We start from the raw sequence: 18,291 nt of genomic DNA, 5'->3' as shown, positions 1-18,291 counted from the left end.
CGTTTATTTATTTTTGGGACAGAGAGAGACAGAGCATGAACGGGGGAGGGGCAGAGAGAGAGGGAGACACAGAATCGGAAACAGGCTCCAGGCTCTGAGCCATCAGCCCAGAGCCCGATGCAGGGCTCGAACTCCTAGACCGTGAGATTGTGACCTGGCTGAAGTCGGATGCTTAACCGACTGCGCCACCCAGGCACCCCAGTTTATTTATTTATTTTTGAGGAAGAGAGTGCATGAGCAGGGGAGGGGCAAAGATACAGGGAGAGAGAGAGAATACCAAGCAGGCTCCGTGCTGTCAGCGCAGAGCCTCAAGCAGGACTCAAACTCATGAACCATGAGATCGTGACCTGAGCCGAAATCAAAAGTCAGACGCTTAACCAACTGAGTCACCCAGGTGCCCCAATTCTATATGATACATTTCTTTTTTTAAAATTCTTTTTTTTTTAATGTTTATTTATTTTTGAGAGAGAGAGAGAGAGAGAGAGAGCAAGCAAGGGGAGGGGAAGAGAGAGGAAGACACAGAATCCGAAGCAGGCTCCAGGCTCTGAGCTGTCAGCACAGAGCCCGATGCCGGGCTGGAACTCACGAACCGTGAGATCATGTTTCCGAGCTGAAGTTGGGCGCTTAACTGACTGACCCACCCAGGCACCCCTATGTGATACATTTCTAAGAGTAGGTACAATGATTATTTCAGGTAAATAACTGATGTGGGAAGACATGAGAGTGAGGTAAAGTAAGGAAATCTATTCTTATTTTTCCAGTTTGGGGGCTGAACATAATCATTGTTATAAAATTATTAGTACTGATTTTCTGAAGAAAATTTCCTTCAAAACTGTTTAATTTTGTTTCTCAGCCTATGTCCAAATCTCCGAGATGAAAATATTAATATCCACATTCACAGCATTGTTTTTGCTTGTTTGTTTTTGCTGGCCAATATACAAAATTTTGTTGGCCTTGGATCATCGGAAAACATAAAACTGGCTCAGAAGAAAGTACAAAACTCTAATGTTTAACACCCCCTTTCATTAAGAGACCACAAACTTTAATTTTCAAACGTTTTTATTTGAATCATATTTTCACTTTTTCTAGAGCTCGGAAAGCACATAGTAACACATAATGGGCAACGGTTTTAGTCAGTTTTACTCATCTAGGGATCTTAGAGGAAAAGTTAAAAAAATAAAGGGAATTTTCTTTTTTGGGGGGAGATATAATTTCTTTATTCGTTCACAGATAATTATAGGCTCTAACCAGGGTCTTTGCTAGGCACGAGGATGAGGTACTAGGAATGACTAGGAACATACAAGATGCAGGGGGGAACTGCATTCCTTCTGGAGGCTCTAAGACAGAATTCACTCTTTGCCTTTTTCAGCTTCTGGAAGCTGCCTGTATTCCTTGGCTTATAAGCCCTAAAAGGAATTTTCAATATCGTTCCCACTAAAGAGGAAGAACATGGTGAATTTTGGAAAGTCCATGAACTTTGGAGCCAGACCCTGCATTTAGGCTATGTAATCTAACTTGGTTTTCTCATTAAAGGTCTCTTTCTTCACTTATGAAAATGATGATGAAAAGCTTGCCATGACCCTAGCCGAGCGAGGAACATTAATACCACCAGTGATAGACATCAGCGTTAAGTGCCCCTTGATATGGTGCACTGAGAAGTACATTACCTCTGCAGCATCCCTCCTAACCGTGCGTAGCCTCGATCTCATAGTGAGAAATCACCGGAGAAGCCCACCCTTAACTGATGGGCACCCTTCAAAAAATGTCAGAGTCGTAAAGACAAAGAAGAACTGAAGAATCGTTCCAGGTTGGAAGAAAGTAAGGAGAGAGGACAAAACGAAATCCAATGCACAATCCTGGATTGGATCCTTGGGCAGAGAAACAGTGGAAAAACGGGTGAAATTCGAACAAGCTTTGAATTTAGTTAATAGTATTAGACCAATATTAGGATGTACCATCATTTCTTTTGATAAATATCTGATGGTTCTGTAAGATATTAACATAAACAGAAGTTGGGTAAAGGGTATACAGGGACTCTGTTCTGTTTTTGCAATTTATAAAAAAGTCTAAAGGTATCTTTTTAAAAAGCCTATCTTGAAGACTTTTAGAATAAAATGTTCTGGGAAATCTGTAGTTTGATTTTTATATTTACTGCTCTTAATTGAGCTCAGTTTGTTACATTAGTGAGCCTGCAATGCTTTCTTGTTTACGGTAACTTATCAGAGTTACTTTTTCTTCTTTTTAACTTTCCTAATTTATTCAGCCTCTTGGGCCAGGCAATAACCCAAAGTGCCAGGGGCCTTGGTTTTGTTGATAATTCAACAGAGGGTACAGTTTCACAGCTCAGAACTCTTCTGAAGTCTCAGGCTTAATGAGGACATTAACCTGCCCCCGGAGGTTTGCACGATTCCAAACATATTTTTCACCTATTGCCTTGGTACTAATTGGAGGTAGGTGTGGAACCAGAGGCCATTAATTTCTCAAGGACCAAGGACCGTAATTTCTGGTTGAGAGTGAAAGAGAACAGAGAGCAGTGCTAATGAATGGACTCCAGCTTCTCATCAGAACAATGAAAACAAGAACCCTTTAGAAGATGCTATCTTTGGCATCAGATCTCCACATGGCAATGGGAGATGTGCTCAGCACAATTACGAAGTTGTTAAACTTTGTTACAGCAACACCTGCCTCCTGTCATTTTTCTGCTCCTTCTTACCTGATGCTTTGCCTCATACCCTCAACCATATCGTGCCCATTCTTTGCTAGAGATCCCCTAGTGCTTCTGATTGATCACTGCAGTTAAGATATATTTGTTGTAGCTGAATCAGATCTGTCCTCCCTGCCTAATTCTGCCTCCATAACTTCATGTGGCCTTGTGAGAAATTAACAAGGACTTCCTTTTGTATTTTCTGCCATTGCACCTTAGAGAGGTCTTTAAGACCCAAAGAAATGATTAAATGTTGGATGTAATTTCCTCTGACGTGTTGATTGAGGCAGAAAGTTTTCTAAAGGCGATTTTTATCAGGAATGTAAGAGCTGGGATGTCACAGATTTATGATGCTTGTCTATGTCATTGATCACTTGAAGATTAGCCTGATTTTCCACTTGTTGAGAGGACGCTACACCCTTCCAAATGGTTAGTCCAATGAATATGAACTTAGATTCTGATCTTATCTAATTTATAATGATTCAAGATCCAAGGATTTGATTTTAAGTGTTAACTCAGCCCAGATATTTCTAATGTATATTTTTTACTGCTTAAATAATGCAGGTCCAGATACTTTAAAAGAAATTATCTGGTAAGTAATGAGAATGCATACAGTTTTGCCGATAGTTTCTTGCCTTTTCCAACTCTTACAAATCTGAATGCCAACTACTCAAAAAATTAGAATTTAGATAAATAATACATATTTTTTGCTAATCTGCTTCAATCACATCATTTTACAAGTAAATAAACAGAAAGAACAAGTAATTTACCTAAAAACATAATTTGCTTGTGTTCTAGATAGAAATGGAATCTAGACTAATAGGTGGCCAGATGTTCTTTCCACCATAGGTTATTGTTTTTAATTTTTATTTAAAAAGTTTTAACATCTTTACTGAGGTATAAATTGATATACAAAGAATTGCATATATTTAATGTGTACAATTTGATGAGTCTGGGCATATGCAAACACGCATGATGCCATTACCACAATCAATAGACATGCCCCACACCTCCCAAGTTCCTGTGTGTGTGTGTGTGTGTGTGAAGCACATTTAACATAGGTCTGCCCTCTTGACAAATTTTGGTGTGTACAGGACTGTATAGTTAGCTATACTGTATTTCTTGTACAGCAGATGTCCAGAATTTATTTATGTAGTATAACTAAAACTTTACACCCATCGAACAACAATTCCCCATTTCTTTTACTCCGTAGCCCCTGGTAACCACTATTGTATTCTTTGCTTCGATGAGTTTGACTATTTTAGATACCTCGGATAAGTTGAATCATGCAGTATTTGTCCTGCAATTGGCTTAAGTCACATAGTATAATGTCTTCTAGGCTTATCAATATGGTCACAAGTGGCAGGATTGACCTTTTTAAAAAATTTGTAATAACCGTATTTAAACTGACATATTAAAATATAAAATTATATTAAAGTTTAGTGCAATAAGAAGAGAACTTTGCACATCCCTTCCATTTGACATTTTGTAAGAGTATGCTATATATATATATACACACTGTAATATAATATAATGTATATATTTATAATATAATGTATATATACATTATAATATAATGTATATATAATATAATGTATAATATAATGTATATATAAAATGTATATATATATTGTGTGTGTATATATATAATGTATACATATATATACACACATATATATATCATAAAGGCTATTTCTCTATAGTATAGCATGAACTGCAGATGTAGAAAGTTATAGAATTTCATTAATTATCCTAATACTTTAAAACACCATTTTCTCCCAAACACATCCTAGAGCTTTAACTGACAATTTATACTAACCAAACTTAATTGTCAAGTTAGCACCCTAGGTTTAAAAACTTGGAGAATGTATATAAAGATTTTTTAAAAATGTTTTTTAATGTTTATTTATTTTTGAGGGAGAGAGAGACAGAGTACGAGTGAGGGAGGAGCAGAGAGAGAGGGAGACACAGAATCCAAAACAGGCTCCAGGCTCTGAGCTATCAGCACAGAGCCCGACGCGGGATTTGAACCCACAAACCGTGAGATCATGACCTGACCCGAAGCCAGACGCCCAACAGACTGAGCCACCCAGGCGCCCCTGTATATAAAGATCTTTTAAGTGTAAACACAATGGTAAAATTGATCACAATTTCATAAAAATATTAAGTATCTTATTGCTTATGTGTTTAGGCATACTGCCTTCCTCCAAAAAGGTTTGTTTTGTTTTGGTTTGGTTTCAGGAGTAGTCTTTAGTGATCATCACTTACATATAATACCTAGTGCTCATCCCAACAACTGCTCTGCTTCATGCCCATCACACATTTAGCCCATCCCCCCCCCCACCTCTCATCCAGCAACCCTCAGTTTGTTCTCCGCATTTAAGAGTCTCTTATGGCTTGCCTCCCTCTATGTTTTTCTCGTTTTATTTTCAAAGAAAAAAAAAATGGAAGGAAAACTTCCAAATTCACCTTATGAGACCAGCATTACCTTGATTCCAAAACCAGGCAAAGACTCCACTAAAAAGGAGAATTACAGACCAATTTCCCTGTTGAACATGGATGCAAAAATTTTCCACAAGATACTAGCAAGTCAAATCCAACAAGAATTATTAACCACGGTCAAGTGGGATTTATTCCTGAGCTGCAGGGGTGGTTCAATATTTGCAAATCAATCAATGTGATGCACTACATTAATAAAAGAAAGGATAAGCACCACATCATCCTCTCAATACATGCAGAAAAAGCATTTGTCAAAATATAGCATCCTTTCTTGGTAACAATCCTCAAGAGAGTAGGGATAGAATGAACATAGCTCAACATCATAAAGGCCATATATGAAAGACCCACAGCTAATATCATCCTCAATGGGGAAAAACTGGGAGCTTTCCCCCTAAGGTAAGAAACACTACAGGGATGTTCACTCTCACCACGGTTGTTCAACATAGTACTGGAAGTCCTAGCCTCAGCAATCAGACAACGGAACAAAATAAAACGCATACAAATCAGCAAGGAACAAATCAAACTTTCACTCTTCGTAGATGACATGATACTCTATGTGGAAAACCCAAAAGACTCCACCAAAAAACTGCTAGAACTGTTACATGAATTCAACAAAGTTGCAGGATATAAAATGAATGTACAGAAATCGGTTGCATGTCTGTACACCGATAACGAAGGGGCAGAAAGTGAAATCAAGGAATCAATTCCATTTGCAATTGCACAACAAACCATAAGGTAACTAGGAATAAATATAACCAAAGAGGTAAAATATCTGTGCGTTGAAAACTATAGAACGCTTATGAAAGAGATCGAAGACACACAAAAAAGGAAAAATATTCCATGCTCATGGATTAGAAAAATAAATATCGTTAAGATACTACCCAAAACAATCTATGCATTTAACGCAATCCCTATCAAAATATCACCAACAGGGGCGCCTGGGTGGCGCAGTCAGTTAAGCGTCCGACTTCAGCCAGGTCACGATCTCGCGGTCCGTGAGTTCGAGCCCTGCGTCAGGCTCTGGGCTGATGGCTCAGAGACTGGAGCCTGCTTCCGATTCTGTGTCTCCCTCTCTTTCTGCCCCTCCCCCGTTCATGCTCTGTCTCTCTCTGTCCCAAAAATAAATAAACGTTGAAAAAAAAAATTCAAAATATCACCAACATTCTACACAGAGCTAGAATGAATAATTCTAACATTTGTATGGGACCAAAAAAGTCCTTGAATAGCCAACGTAATGTAAAAGAAAAGCAAAACTGGAGGCATCACAATTCCAGACTGTAAGCTGTATTACAAAGCTGTAGTCATCAAAACAGTATGGTCCTGGCACAAGAACAGACACATAGGTCAATGGAACAGACTAGAGAACACAGAAATGGACTCACAAACATATAGCCAACTAATCTTTGACAAAGCAGAAAAAATATCTAATGGAAAAAAGACGGTCTTTGCAGCACATGGTGTTCTGAAAACTGAACGGCGACATGCAGAAGAATGAACCTGGACCATTTTTTACACCATACACAAAAATAAATTCAAAATGGATGAAACCACCAAAATCCCATAGGAGAAAATAGGCAACAACCTCTTTGACCTCAGCCACAGCAACTTTTTATAGACATGTCTCCGGAGGCAAGAGAAACAAAAGCAAACATGAACTATTGGGACCTCATCAAGATTAAAAGCTTCTGTGCAGTGAAGGAAACAGTCAGCGAAACTAAAAGGCAACTGACAGAATGGGAGAAGATATTTGCAAATGACACATCTGCTAAAGGCTTAATCTCCAAAATCTATAAAGAACTTACCAAACTCAACACCCAAAAACCAAAAAATTCAGTGAAGAAATGGAAAGAAGACATGAATAGACACTTTTCCAAAGAAGACAGTAAGATGGCAAACAGACACGTGAAAAGATGCTAAACATCACTCATCATCAGGGAAATACAAATCAAAGCCACAATGAGTCACCACCTCAAACCTGTCAGAATGGCCAAAAATTAACAACAGATGTTGGCGAGGATGCGGAGAAAGGGGAACACTTTTCCACTGTTGGTGGAAATGCAAACTGGTGCAGCCATTCTGGAAAGCAGTGTGGAGGTTCCTCAAAAAATTGAAAATAGAACTACCCTATGAACCAGCAATTTCTCTACTAGGTATTTATCCCAACGTTACAAAAATGCTGATTTGAAGGGGAACATGCACCCCAACCTTTATAGCAGTGCTATCAACAATAGCTAAGTTATGGAAAGAGCCCAAATGTCTATCCACTGATGAATGGATAAAGAAGATGTGGTATATATGTACAATGGAATATTATTCAGCAATCAAAAAGAATAAAATCTTGCCATTTGCAACAATGTGGATGGAACTAGAGTGTATTATAATAAGCTAAATAAGTCAGTCAGAGAAAGACAAATAGGATATGATTTCCCTTATATGTGGAATTTAAGAGGCAAAACAGACGAACATAGGGGAAGGGAAGGATTTACTTCTTTTTTTTTTTTTTTTTTTTAGATTTATTTATTTTTGTTAGACAGAGAGAGACAGAGCACAAGTGGGGTTGGGGAAGAGAGACAAGGAGACACAGAATCCAAAGCAGGCTCCAGGCTCTGAGCTGTCAGCACAGAGCCCGATGCAGGGCTCAAACTCACAAACCGCGAGATCATGACCCTAGCTGAAGTCGACGCTCAACCAACTGAGCCACCCAGGCGCCCCAGGATTTACTTCTTTTTTAAGGCTGAATTCCATTGTGCGCATATATCACACTTTCTTTAGCCATTCATCCATTGATGAACACCTGGGTTCTTTCCATATATTGACTATTGTGAATAATGCTGCTACGAGTAGGGGGGGGGAGATATCTTTAAGATCCCGATTTCAATTCTTTGGGATACGCACCCCGAAGTGGGTTGCAGGAGCACATGGTAGTTTTGTTGTTAGTGTTTTTAGGAACCTCCATACTTTTTTCCATAAGGGCTATACCAATTTACATTCCCACCAAAAGCGTATGAGTGTTCCAATTTTTCCAAACTTGTCTTGTCTTCTTAATATCTATCCCAATGGGTACAAGAAGCAGGAGGGGAAGTTTAGGATACATCTCCGCAAACTAGGAGTTAGCCCTTGCCCAGACCACTTCTATGTGCATTGCCATCTACCACCATCAAGTTGTAGTCACTTGAGTCTGTGGCGTCTGGGAGTCAACAAGTCACTGAGCAAGTCGTTGAGTGAACCCTTAGATGATCTCAGACTGAACTTGTTATGTGGGATAAATTGTGTTTTTAGAGGAATGATTTTTTTTAAATGTGTGTTTATTTATTTTTGAGAGAGAGAGAGAGAGGAAGTGGCCGAGAGAGGGGGAGAGAGAGAATCCCAAGCAGGCTCTGCGCTTGTCAGCACGGTCCTGCGAACCACGAGACCGTGACCTGAGCCGAAATTAAGAGTCGGATGCTTAACCGACTGAAACACTCAGGCACCCCAGGTATTCTAACAGCTAAAACAAGGCAACAGATACCTGTATATTTAATTTTCAACCCAATTTTGTAAAAGATATACTTTTTACTCCCTTCTTCCCCTTTCTTTCTTTCTTTCTTTCTTTCTTTCTCTTTCTTTTTTTTTTTTACCAATAAGGGTACTGGGGCTGAAAGATTAAAAATCAATTTACTTAATTTAAACAGCTGGTGTAAGCCGGGATTCAAAGGACAGCAGTCTCTTAAACAGCATACCGTGCTACCCTCTGTCAATGTCCTCCATCCATAGACTATCACAAACATACCTGAAGTTAAAGAAAGTGCGTTTATTTTTCTTGGCAGTGAGCAGAAATGCACAAGATTCCATGGGGAATCTTGTGGTGCTTCCTACAGGGATGTTAGAAACGATTTGTTATAAGATCTGAGCTTGTGTTGGGTGACTTGCGGGGGAGTTTAAGGAGGCAGGGCTTTGCTCTGGATTGGATGCTGTCAGGAAATGAAGATAATTGTATGACTGGGTATTTTCACAAATCTTTTCTGGAAGAAAGGAAAACGAGGCACAGGCTAAGGCTTTATTTAGTAAAGAAGAAGCAGTCATTCCTATTGGCCAGAATAGAGGGCGCATGGTCATTTTTGTGGTTTGAACAGTGTTTATACTTTTGTTGCGTGTTCCTGATTGTGGAAGGGACTTGTTTTCATCTCGATCCGTCATGGTCACGTAGAGCGGCCTTATCGAGTTTCAGGGTTTTGTGAAATTTCTTATGTTGGACAGGAGAAAGCCAAGGCTGAGCTGTTGAGTGTCAGGCCAGCTCCCAGGTGTCACGGGCTGCTTTGCTCTTTCTCATTTCTTTATCTATTTTCATCGACTATCGTTTTTCTCAAGATGAATATTTCAAGCGATTTAATTACCGTTATAAGGTGTTTTTAAAAATTTGTTTTGTTTTACCGCCTTCACACTTTTGGCGAACATCTTTCTAAAGATGTGATTTATTTTCATTCTTCTTTTTTTTTAATGTTTATTTTTGTGAGAGAGAGACAGAGCATGAGCAGGGGGAGGGGCAGAGAGAGAGGAGACAGAATCAGGCGTTAGAGACAGAAGCAGGCTTTAGGCTCTGAGCTGTCAGCACAGAGCCCAATGCGGGGCTCAAACTCACGAACAGCAAGATCAAGACCTGAGGTGAAGTCGGACACCGACAGAGCCACCCAGGTGCCCCTCATTCTTTCTTAATCGGAATATACTGAAGATAACTGATTATGTTTTAACCACTCAAGAGTCATCATTATAAATGACCTTGACTGTACACCATTGGAACTATAGTGAAATGGGATGTTGACCTGTTTGCTCCTTCACTATTTGATTTCAGATTGAAACAGTTGTATCTTTTGATATATCACTATTGATGGCTTTCTTTTCATTGGTATCACTCCTCTGAGTTTTTCCTCCCTTAAACATCTTCAGACTTGCTATATCTAATCCCTGTGACGATTTGAAAATGATATGGCCAATGACATCTAAAGGTAACATTATACCTGATCAGAGACCACAAATAAATAAAGTTCCTGGGGCTTTTAGATTGAAAATAGTAATGTGGGGGCACCTGAGTGGCTCAGTAGGTTAAGTTTCTGACCGGCTAAAGGTGATGATCTCACGGTTCCTGAGTTCGAGCCCTGCGTCAGGCTCTGTGCTGACACCATGGAGCCTAAAGCCTGCTTCTAGTTCTGTGTCTCCCTCTCTCCCTGCCCCTTCCCCGGCTCACTCTCTGTCTGTCTGTCTCTCTCAAAAATAAATAGACATTAAAAAAAAAAAAAAGAAAATAGTTACGTGGTTGGAGCATGGCACTCTAGATATCGGAGCCATGCTGGACAATACCTTTCTGAAGTAAGAGTCTGATGAAAACATTGTTTGTAGTGGTGAGTCCATGGATCAAACCAAGCCAAAGGAGGATTTACCCCAGGAAGCCAGAGACGGTGTAGGCGAGACGGAACCAGAAGTAGGGGAGCCACAAATCCAGAGAAAGAAGGATATTGCTGAGAAAATGGAGCTCTACCCAAAGGTCAAGGCATGAAGCGGTGGTGGAAATAAGATGATGAACACAAGTGGGGAGAGTTAGAAGCCGGACAGGATCACAAGTAAGGATCAGGTATAGGAAACCCGAATAGTTAGGAACTTACACCTGTGCATGGTCAGTCGTGCCTGCTCTACCCTTTAACTTGGAATTTGGAACACACTTTGGGTCAAATACGAAAACAAATTTTGTTGGTTATGAGAAGCAGGAATCATTATAAGTCATGGAAGACAAGCTGGGTAAGCGAAAGGCTTTCCCTTGACTTTGTTGTCCGCAGTTGGTCAGGAAGAAGATTGGTGAAGGCAAGTTGAAAAAAGTGAAGGTAGAAGTTTACTGCCCAGGGAGTTTTATCCTTTTGTTGAATTTCCCCCCAAAACGTTTAATATTTTCTGCCAAACAGCAGTAGAGAGACAGTACAGTGCAGTGGCCGAAAGCTACGCGTCCAGCGTAAGGGGACCTGGGTCCAAATTTAGTTTCTCACATTTTAGCTGTATAAACTCAGCAAATTGCTCACACAGGATTGAGAAGACAGAAATGGGCCTATCCAAATATAGTCAACTGGTCTTTGAAGAATCAGCAAACTCGATGCAATGAAGAAACGATAGGTATTTCAACAAGTATTTGTTTTTTTCATATGTAAAAAAAAACAAACCAAACAATAACATAGCTCTACAGATTTTACACCTTCCCCCCAAATTAACTCAAAATACATCTTATGCCTACATCTAAATCTACGTCTCTAAAACGTCCAAAAGAAAACATAAGAAAAAATCTAAGTGATCTTGAGTTTGGCATTGAGATTTGGATACAACTCCAAAAACACAACCCACGAAAGAAAAAAAAAATTAATGTTGGGCTTTATCGAAAATAAAAATGTCTGTTCCATGAAAGGCACTGTTAGGGGAAGGAGGAGACAGTATTTTTCAGTGACTCAAATGTAGCTTCTTTTTTGGAATTCCAAACTTCTTCACAAATACGTTCTCTGCCCCATCTTCTTATAAAATCAGTGTCCATCTAGGACTGTTGCATGTGGTTGTGAAGGCTGATTTTTGCACAGTCACCACATCCCTATATCCTGGTGCTGGGCTGCACCCCGCAGGATACACACACAGGTGTTGTGTGGACCAGCAGCTTCCTGCCTCTATCTCAAGGATAATTATTTCCTCTGCAACTTGCTCTCTTTAATGGACAGTGACCGTTATCCATGCTTCCTGTTTCACGGTTGCTTATGGAAGAACATTTCAGAAACCTGAGGCTCCCCAACTTGCCTCCAAATATGGGATGGTATACTCCAGTTTGCCTGCAACAGTCCCTGTTTGCACCTGTTGCTGCTATGTAATTATTCTCAGTGTTCCTTTTCACTGTCTGTAGTAGGCTGAATGATTGCTCCCAAAACATATACACATCCTGTTCTCTGGGCCCTCTGAAGTTTACCTCACATGGCAAAAAAGGTCTTTGCAGATGGGATTTTTTTTTTAAAAGTCTATCTATTTATTTTTGAGAAAAAAAGTGTGAGAAGGGGAGGGGCAGAGAGAAAGAGAGAGAGAGAATCCCAAGCAGGCTCTACACTGTCACTGCAGAGCCCAACACGGGGCTCAAACTCACGAACCGTGAGATCATGACCTGAGCTGACACCAAGAGTCGGAGGCTTAACTGACTGATCCACCCGGGCGCCCCTTCAGATGGGATTAAGTTAAAGATTTTGAGATGTGGAGACTATCCTGATTATTTGGGTGAGCCCTAAATGAAATCAGAAATGCAAAGAATGCATTTGACAAACTTTAACATACATAAATAATAAAAATCTTCAGAAAATAAGAATAGAAAGGGACTTTCTTAACCTAAGGAAAGGTCATCTACCAATACATCTACAGCAACCCTATACTTAAAGGTGAAAGAATTAATAACTATTTTTAAATTTTTTTAGTGTTTATTTATTTTTGAGAGAGAGAGAGAGAGCACCAGGGAGGGGCGGAGACAGAGACACAAAATTCCCAGCAGGCTCAGGCTCTGAGCTGTCAGCACAGAGCCCAACGCAGGACTTGAACTCATGAGCCATGAGATCGTGACTTGAGCCGAAATCAGATGCTTAACCGACTGAGCCACCCAGGTGCCTGCCCCTAACTACTTTTTAAATTGGAAAGAAAACCATGAGGTCTGCTGTCACCACTCCTACCCAACATTAGAGTGGAATACCTACCCAGTGCAATAAAGCAAGAGTAAGAAATATGAAGCATATATATTAGAAAGGAAAACCTAAAATTTTCTCTATTTGCAGACAACTTTATTGCCTGCACAGAAAACAATAAAGAATTAAAAAAAAAGTTTCTAGAACTTATACGTGCATTTAGCAAAGTCGCAGAATATAATGTCGACATACAAAATCCTGCATACATACATATACAATAAACAGTTGGAAATAAAATAATTTTAAAGCACCATTTATAATAGTACCAGGAAAAATAAAGTATGTAGGTAAAAATATAACAAAATATGTTCAAATCTTCATGTTAAAAACTACAAAACATGAACCAAAAAGAGATTTAAAAAAAAAAAGAAGACCTAAATAAGTGGAGAGAGAAATTGTGTTCATAAATTGGAAGAGTGAATGTGGTCAAGATGTCAATTTGGCACAAATTATTCAGTAGATTCGAAATAGGCTCAAAATCTAAGACAGCAACAAGTGCATTCTAAAATTCATATGGGAAGGCAGAGTAATTAGACTAGCCAAAAAATTGTTGAAAAATAAGAACAAATTTGGATGATGCACAGAACCTGATTTTAAGGCTAATTTTAAGTCTACGGTAAGGAAGAATGTATAGGAATGGTGAAAAACCCAACAGAGAGACTATGGAACAGAGTAGAGAGTGCAGAAATATGCCTCACAAATATGGTCAGTTATTCTTCACAGAGACACAATAACCCTTCAATAAAGAAAAGATACCCTCTTCAACAAATAGCGTAAAAAATGGAATCTGTGTTTAAAAAGGAAGCTCTTCCCATGCCTTCTGTAGAGCATAACTCAAATCCAATTATTGATCTACCTGTAAATTGTGGAACTAGAAAACTTTTTGGAAAAAGTCATAGAAACCATCGCGACTTTGAGTTAGGCAAAGGATTCTTAGATACAATAAATCCTAAAAGAAAAATTTCATGAACTTCACTTTATCAAAACTGAAAGTTTTTGCTCTGTGAAACACACCATTGAAAGAATGCAAAGACCAACCACAGATTGAGAGAAGATATTTGCAAATTATGTAATTTGACAAAGAACTTGTATCCAGAATATATACAGAATTCTCAAAGCTCAGTAATAATCATACACTCAATCCAATAAAAATAGGAAAAAGATTTGGACAGTTGGATGTATAAGCCCTTCTAAGATTTATTTATATGATATACTGGTATTTCTAACAGTGCTTTAATAGTATGGGCCACAGTAATATTTCATTTAATAATTTTTTAACGTTGATTTTATTTATTTTGAGAGAGAGGGAGAGAGAGACAAAGCAATTGAGTAGGGGAGGGGCAGAGAGAGAGAGAGGGAGAGAGAGAACCCCAAACTCCACACCATCAGCACAGAGCCTGACATGGGGCTCGAACTCATGAACTGTGAGATCGTGACCTGAGCCGAAATCAAGAGTCTGATGCTTAACCGACTGAGCCCCCCCAGGTGCCCCTGTTTCATTTAAGAATTTTATATGCAAATAGTTATTCAATGTATACAATGTGTTTTAACCTTATGTGTAAGTTAGGAAGAAAATCAGACATATTGTCTGTCACGAAAAGGTTGTATCTTGGTGATAAAGGCAAAAAGCCACTCATGGCTACAAGTGTCAGGATTAGGTAAGAACACAGAATCACAGCATGAGTTCTCTTCACTCAGACTTGGAAGAGCCAGGAAGTCCTCCTGCAGGGGGTGACATCTACGCTGAACTAGCAGAAGTTAGGTAGATTGAGAGAATGGGAATCAGGGTTGTTGTGAAAATGGTCACAGTTGGAAAGCAGAGCTTGAGTGAAGTCTGAGAGGTCAAAAAGAGCATTGCATTATAAGGCACTCTAACACTTGGATGGAGCGTGAAGTGTGGATGTGTTGGGAGGTCATGGTCAAAAACGAGACTGGATTGCTAAATAGGAAGCTAACAAAGTAGAGTTTTGTAAAAAAAAAAAAAATTTATGAATTTAAACTTTTGGGCCGCCTGGGTGGCTCAGTCAGTTAAGTGTCCGACTTTGGTGTTGGCTCAGGTCACGATCTCAGGTTCTTGAGTTCAAGTCTCACATTTGGCTCTCTGCTGTCAGCGCAGAGCTGGCTTTGGATTCTCTGTCCCCCTCTCTCTCTGTCCTTCCCTCTCTCGTGCTCCCTCTCTCTCTCTCACTCTCTCTTGAAAAATAAATAAACATTAAAAAAAAAGAGTTTAAGATTTTTCTTAGGACAATGAGGAACCAAAGCATGGAAATGGCAACGGTATTGGGAGGTGGTCAACATAAGACAGCTATTATTGAGATCCAAGTGGGATATAATCATGTAATAGTAAAGAGTGAGAGTGATGATGGAGAAAATTGGACAGATATTACCTACACATGTCAAATGAATGGCATGATAGGTATTTAATTTCTATTGAGAAGATGATATAGATATATCTGAAATGGGCCATGGAGATCATTTGGCTTGTGACTTGTCTTCCTGTGTCAGAAAGTATAGACATCTGGGATCACCTAAAGCGTAATCTACAGGCAGCATAACAAGAGGAGCTTGAGGGGAGGGGCACACCAATCACCAGACATTCATCCTACAAGTTCACTTGACTCTGGATGGAGTTCAAACTGAGATCCATTAACAGGGATTCTCAGGCTTCCATTCTGGTACTGCATGCCCATGCCTGACTCTATAAATACATCTATCCACACAATAGCATCTAATCTCATCTTCTAAGTTGCTGTTTATTTTGTGGTGAGCACCTGGGTTCATAAGGAACAACTTTCCTTGCTCACTAAAGATCCGTAGGATATTTCCCCAGCCCCCAAATGTATCCATACCCCCACTAACAGCAGCAGTGCCTGCATTTATAACTTAAATCTACCAACGGAGAATCTTCAATTGTTCTATGAAGAATTCGCTTCTCAAATGTAATCACCTCTACATAAATTGGTTCAGCTTGCTGAAACTAAGCTAGTAGTTGGTAATGATGAAATAAAGTGCCAAAGGGAAATAGATGCTGTTCAAGTACAGAAATACATGTGCTGCTTCTGTTTTCTTTCTCTCCCTTTCCTTAATACACATCTGAAGCTAAATCATCTACTTTGAAGCTCTGAGGACATACTGTTTCCTTTTTTTTCTTATTCATTTGTTTTCTACTTTTGCAACATACTTGGTATTAACCTTCCTTGAAACGTCTGCACTGAAGTCTTACTCAAGTAGGAAATCCCAGAAGATACTGATTGAAGAACGCTGTACGTCGTAGATACGATTCTAAATATACTAAAGAAGCTATGACGTTTGCTTATCTGTAGTTTTCCACTGCGTCCCTCCCTCTAAAATTCTCATTATGTAAATCCCCTTAATCTCGATCTGAAGTTACTAGCCAACAAAATGGAAAAGAATAGCCCTTAAAATTTCATGGTGATCGCATATCAAAACTGGTAGGGTGGAACGCTCTCTCAGTCCTCCCTTTATAATCCTCTGAAAATGATTCTGATTTTCTCTTTAGGAAAAATTTATTACCCCAAAGAGAAGAAAGCAGGCTTGTCGTATCCAAGTTTTATTTTCCTAAGACCAGCAGGTTCTGGGGAAGGTGAAAGAAGGATGAAGTATGTATTCTTCCAGGATGAGACTGCTACAGGCCTCCTTTGCAATCATTCCACGTTTTGTAATCAGTGATAATCATCAGGGCTACTCTGAGGATGTCATAGAGCCTCTGTGTTCCTCAGAGATACTTACGACCCACGGCTAGGTATGTGTTAATGGTGTACAGGAAGAACATAATACAAAACATCATGATGACCACGGAGTATGTAGCCAGAATTATAATGGACATCATCTTTTCCTGTGTCCCCAATAGCACACATTCATAGGGCCCATGACACATGGGCGTACTGCACCAAATGGGGGTTTTAATCAGTGGTAGGTGATAGTGAATAAGAATGGCCAAGAAGATCACCTGTATAGACAACTGTATCAGAAAGTAGACAAGATACATTGCCAACAGGGGCTTTTCCCGGGATAAGTCAAAAATTTCATCTTCATTTGCCTTCACGTGCTCCGTGTTGCCGTGAGTGTCGCCAGGCTTCCTTCCTAAAGATTCCTTCCTAAATATCTTGGTCAGTTTACGCACACTCTGACAGACCAAAAACTCCATCACAAAAAAGATGGTGGAAAAGGCAAAGCCAACCGTATACCAAACTCCTAACACAGGCCTAGTGAAGTGATTCTCGTAGCATTCTGCTAGACAGACTTTGGAGATGTTTCCGTGGCACTGGAAGTCTCGGAACAGACGAAGCCAGGTGACTTGCACTACATACACAACTGAAACGTAAAGAAAAGTAATGCTGAACCAGAGTGCCCGCCCTATGTAGAAGTTTGTGGGGTCTTTGCTCATCTTCAGTATGACAGGCGCCATACCCCAAAGTTTAGTAGTCTCAGCCATCTTGGAATCTAGGAAGACAAAAGCAAAGTAGGGAGGAAGAATGACTGTAGTTTTGCCCCTTTTAGCCCAGTTTGCCCGTTTGTACCATCTCTGCTATTCTCTCTCTTATTAGGTGCTCTCTGTGAGGGAACTCAATGGTCTCAGGTGAGAGAACAACTCCGAAGAGAGTTTAGGAGAGGGTTCAAAAAAAAAATATGCCCACTTACTAACTAATATTTCCTATTCTTTCATTTGCTAACCCCTTCTGATTTTTCCTTGCCCATCTCTCTTCCCAACCCCATTTCATTTCCCAACCTCTTCCCACAGGTTATTAAATTCTCTATACCACTATCCCTTTTGCTCTCAGCACACACTCTGTGTCGTTGCCTTCTTTTTATAATCTGCGTGCCAACCTGTGTCAGTCAACCCACTCTGATCAACAGTATAGTTCCAACTGTCATAGAACTCCCACAGGTGTCTGAATATGAGTGCTGAAAGGTAAGTCTTCAGCGCTTCTCCCTGAGATGTACCTATCTGATAGATTCACTGAATTGACTAGTGTCAGTTGAGGTCAACTTTCCCATTACCAGTTTCAAAATCTGCTTCTGATTAACCAGTCGAGATGCAGGGATTGCCTTTTACTGAGGGAGCGTGTAAATTTCTTACTTGCGCTACATTCGGCTGCTCATCACTTTGAGCGGACTCTGAGCACCAAACACAGTCCTGAGCATAGAAAAACGAATGAGGTAGTTCTTGCCTTTAATTACTGATATGATTTGCATTTCCTTGGTGATTAGTGATATGAAGCAGATGCTTCAATAACAAAACAGAAATTAAAAAGAATTACAGATCTGATGGTGTGAGGAGCGCTTTTCCTCCAATAAGTTTATTGTGACCTCTGTGCTTTCTGTAATTCGCTATCCCTCCTATGAACT

At 39.7% G+C, this 18,291-nt stretch overlaps 1 protein-coding gene across 2 annotated transcripts; it reads right to left on the bottom strand.

Annotated features, from left to right (window-relative positions):
• Positions 1-16,514: 16,514 nt before the first annotated feature.
• LOC125171086 (uncharacterized) lies at positions 16,515-17,794 on the bottom strand. 2 transcript variants are annotated; one of them, XM_047868199.1, is made up of 3 exons: positions 17,703-17,794; positions 17,353-17,385; positions 16,515-17,256 (listed from the first exon to the last, which is right to left on the bottom strand). In XM_047868199.1, exons 2-3 carry the CDS (start codon positions 17,375-17,377, stop codon positions 16,658-16,660), a joined length of 624 nt encoding a protein of 207 aa, XP_047724155.1. In that variant the 5' UTR covers positions 17,378-17,385; positions 17,703-17,794; the 3' UTR covers positions 16,515-16,657. The 2 variants fall into 2 exon arrangements, with proteins under 2 accessions (XP_047724155.1, XP_047724154.1); XM_047868198.1 differs by having other exon boundaries at positions 16,515-17,385.
• Positions 17,795-18,291: the final 497 nt, after the last annotated feature.

Source organism: Prionailurus viverrinus, chromosome B4 (genome assembly GCF_022837055.1).
Source record: "Prionailurus viverrinus isolate Anna chromosome B4, UM_Priviv_1.0, whole genome shotgun sequence".
NCBI classification, from domain to species: domain Eukaryota; kingdom Metazoa; phylum Chordata; class Mammalia; order Carnivora; family Felidae; genus Prionailurus; species Prionailurus viverrinus.
Note: the sequence above shows the minus strand (reverse complement) of the source record. Positions and strands in the feature narration are given on the sequence as shown.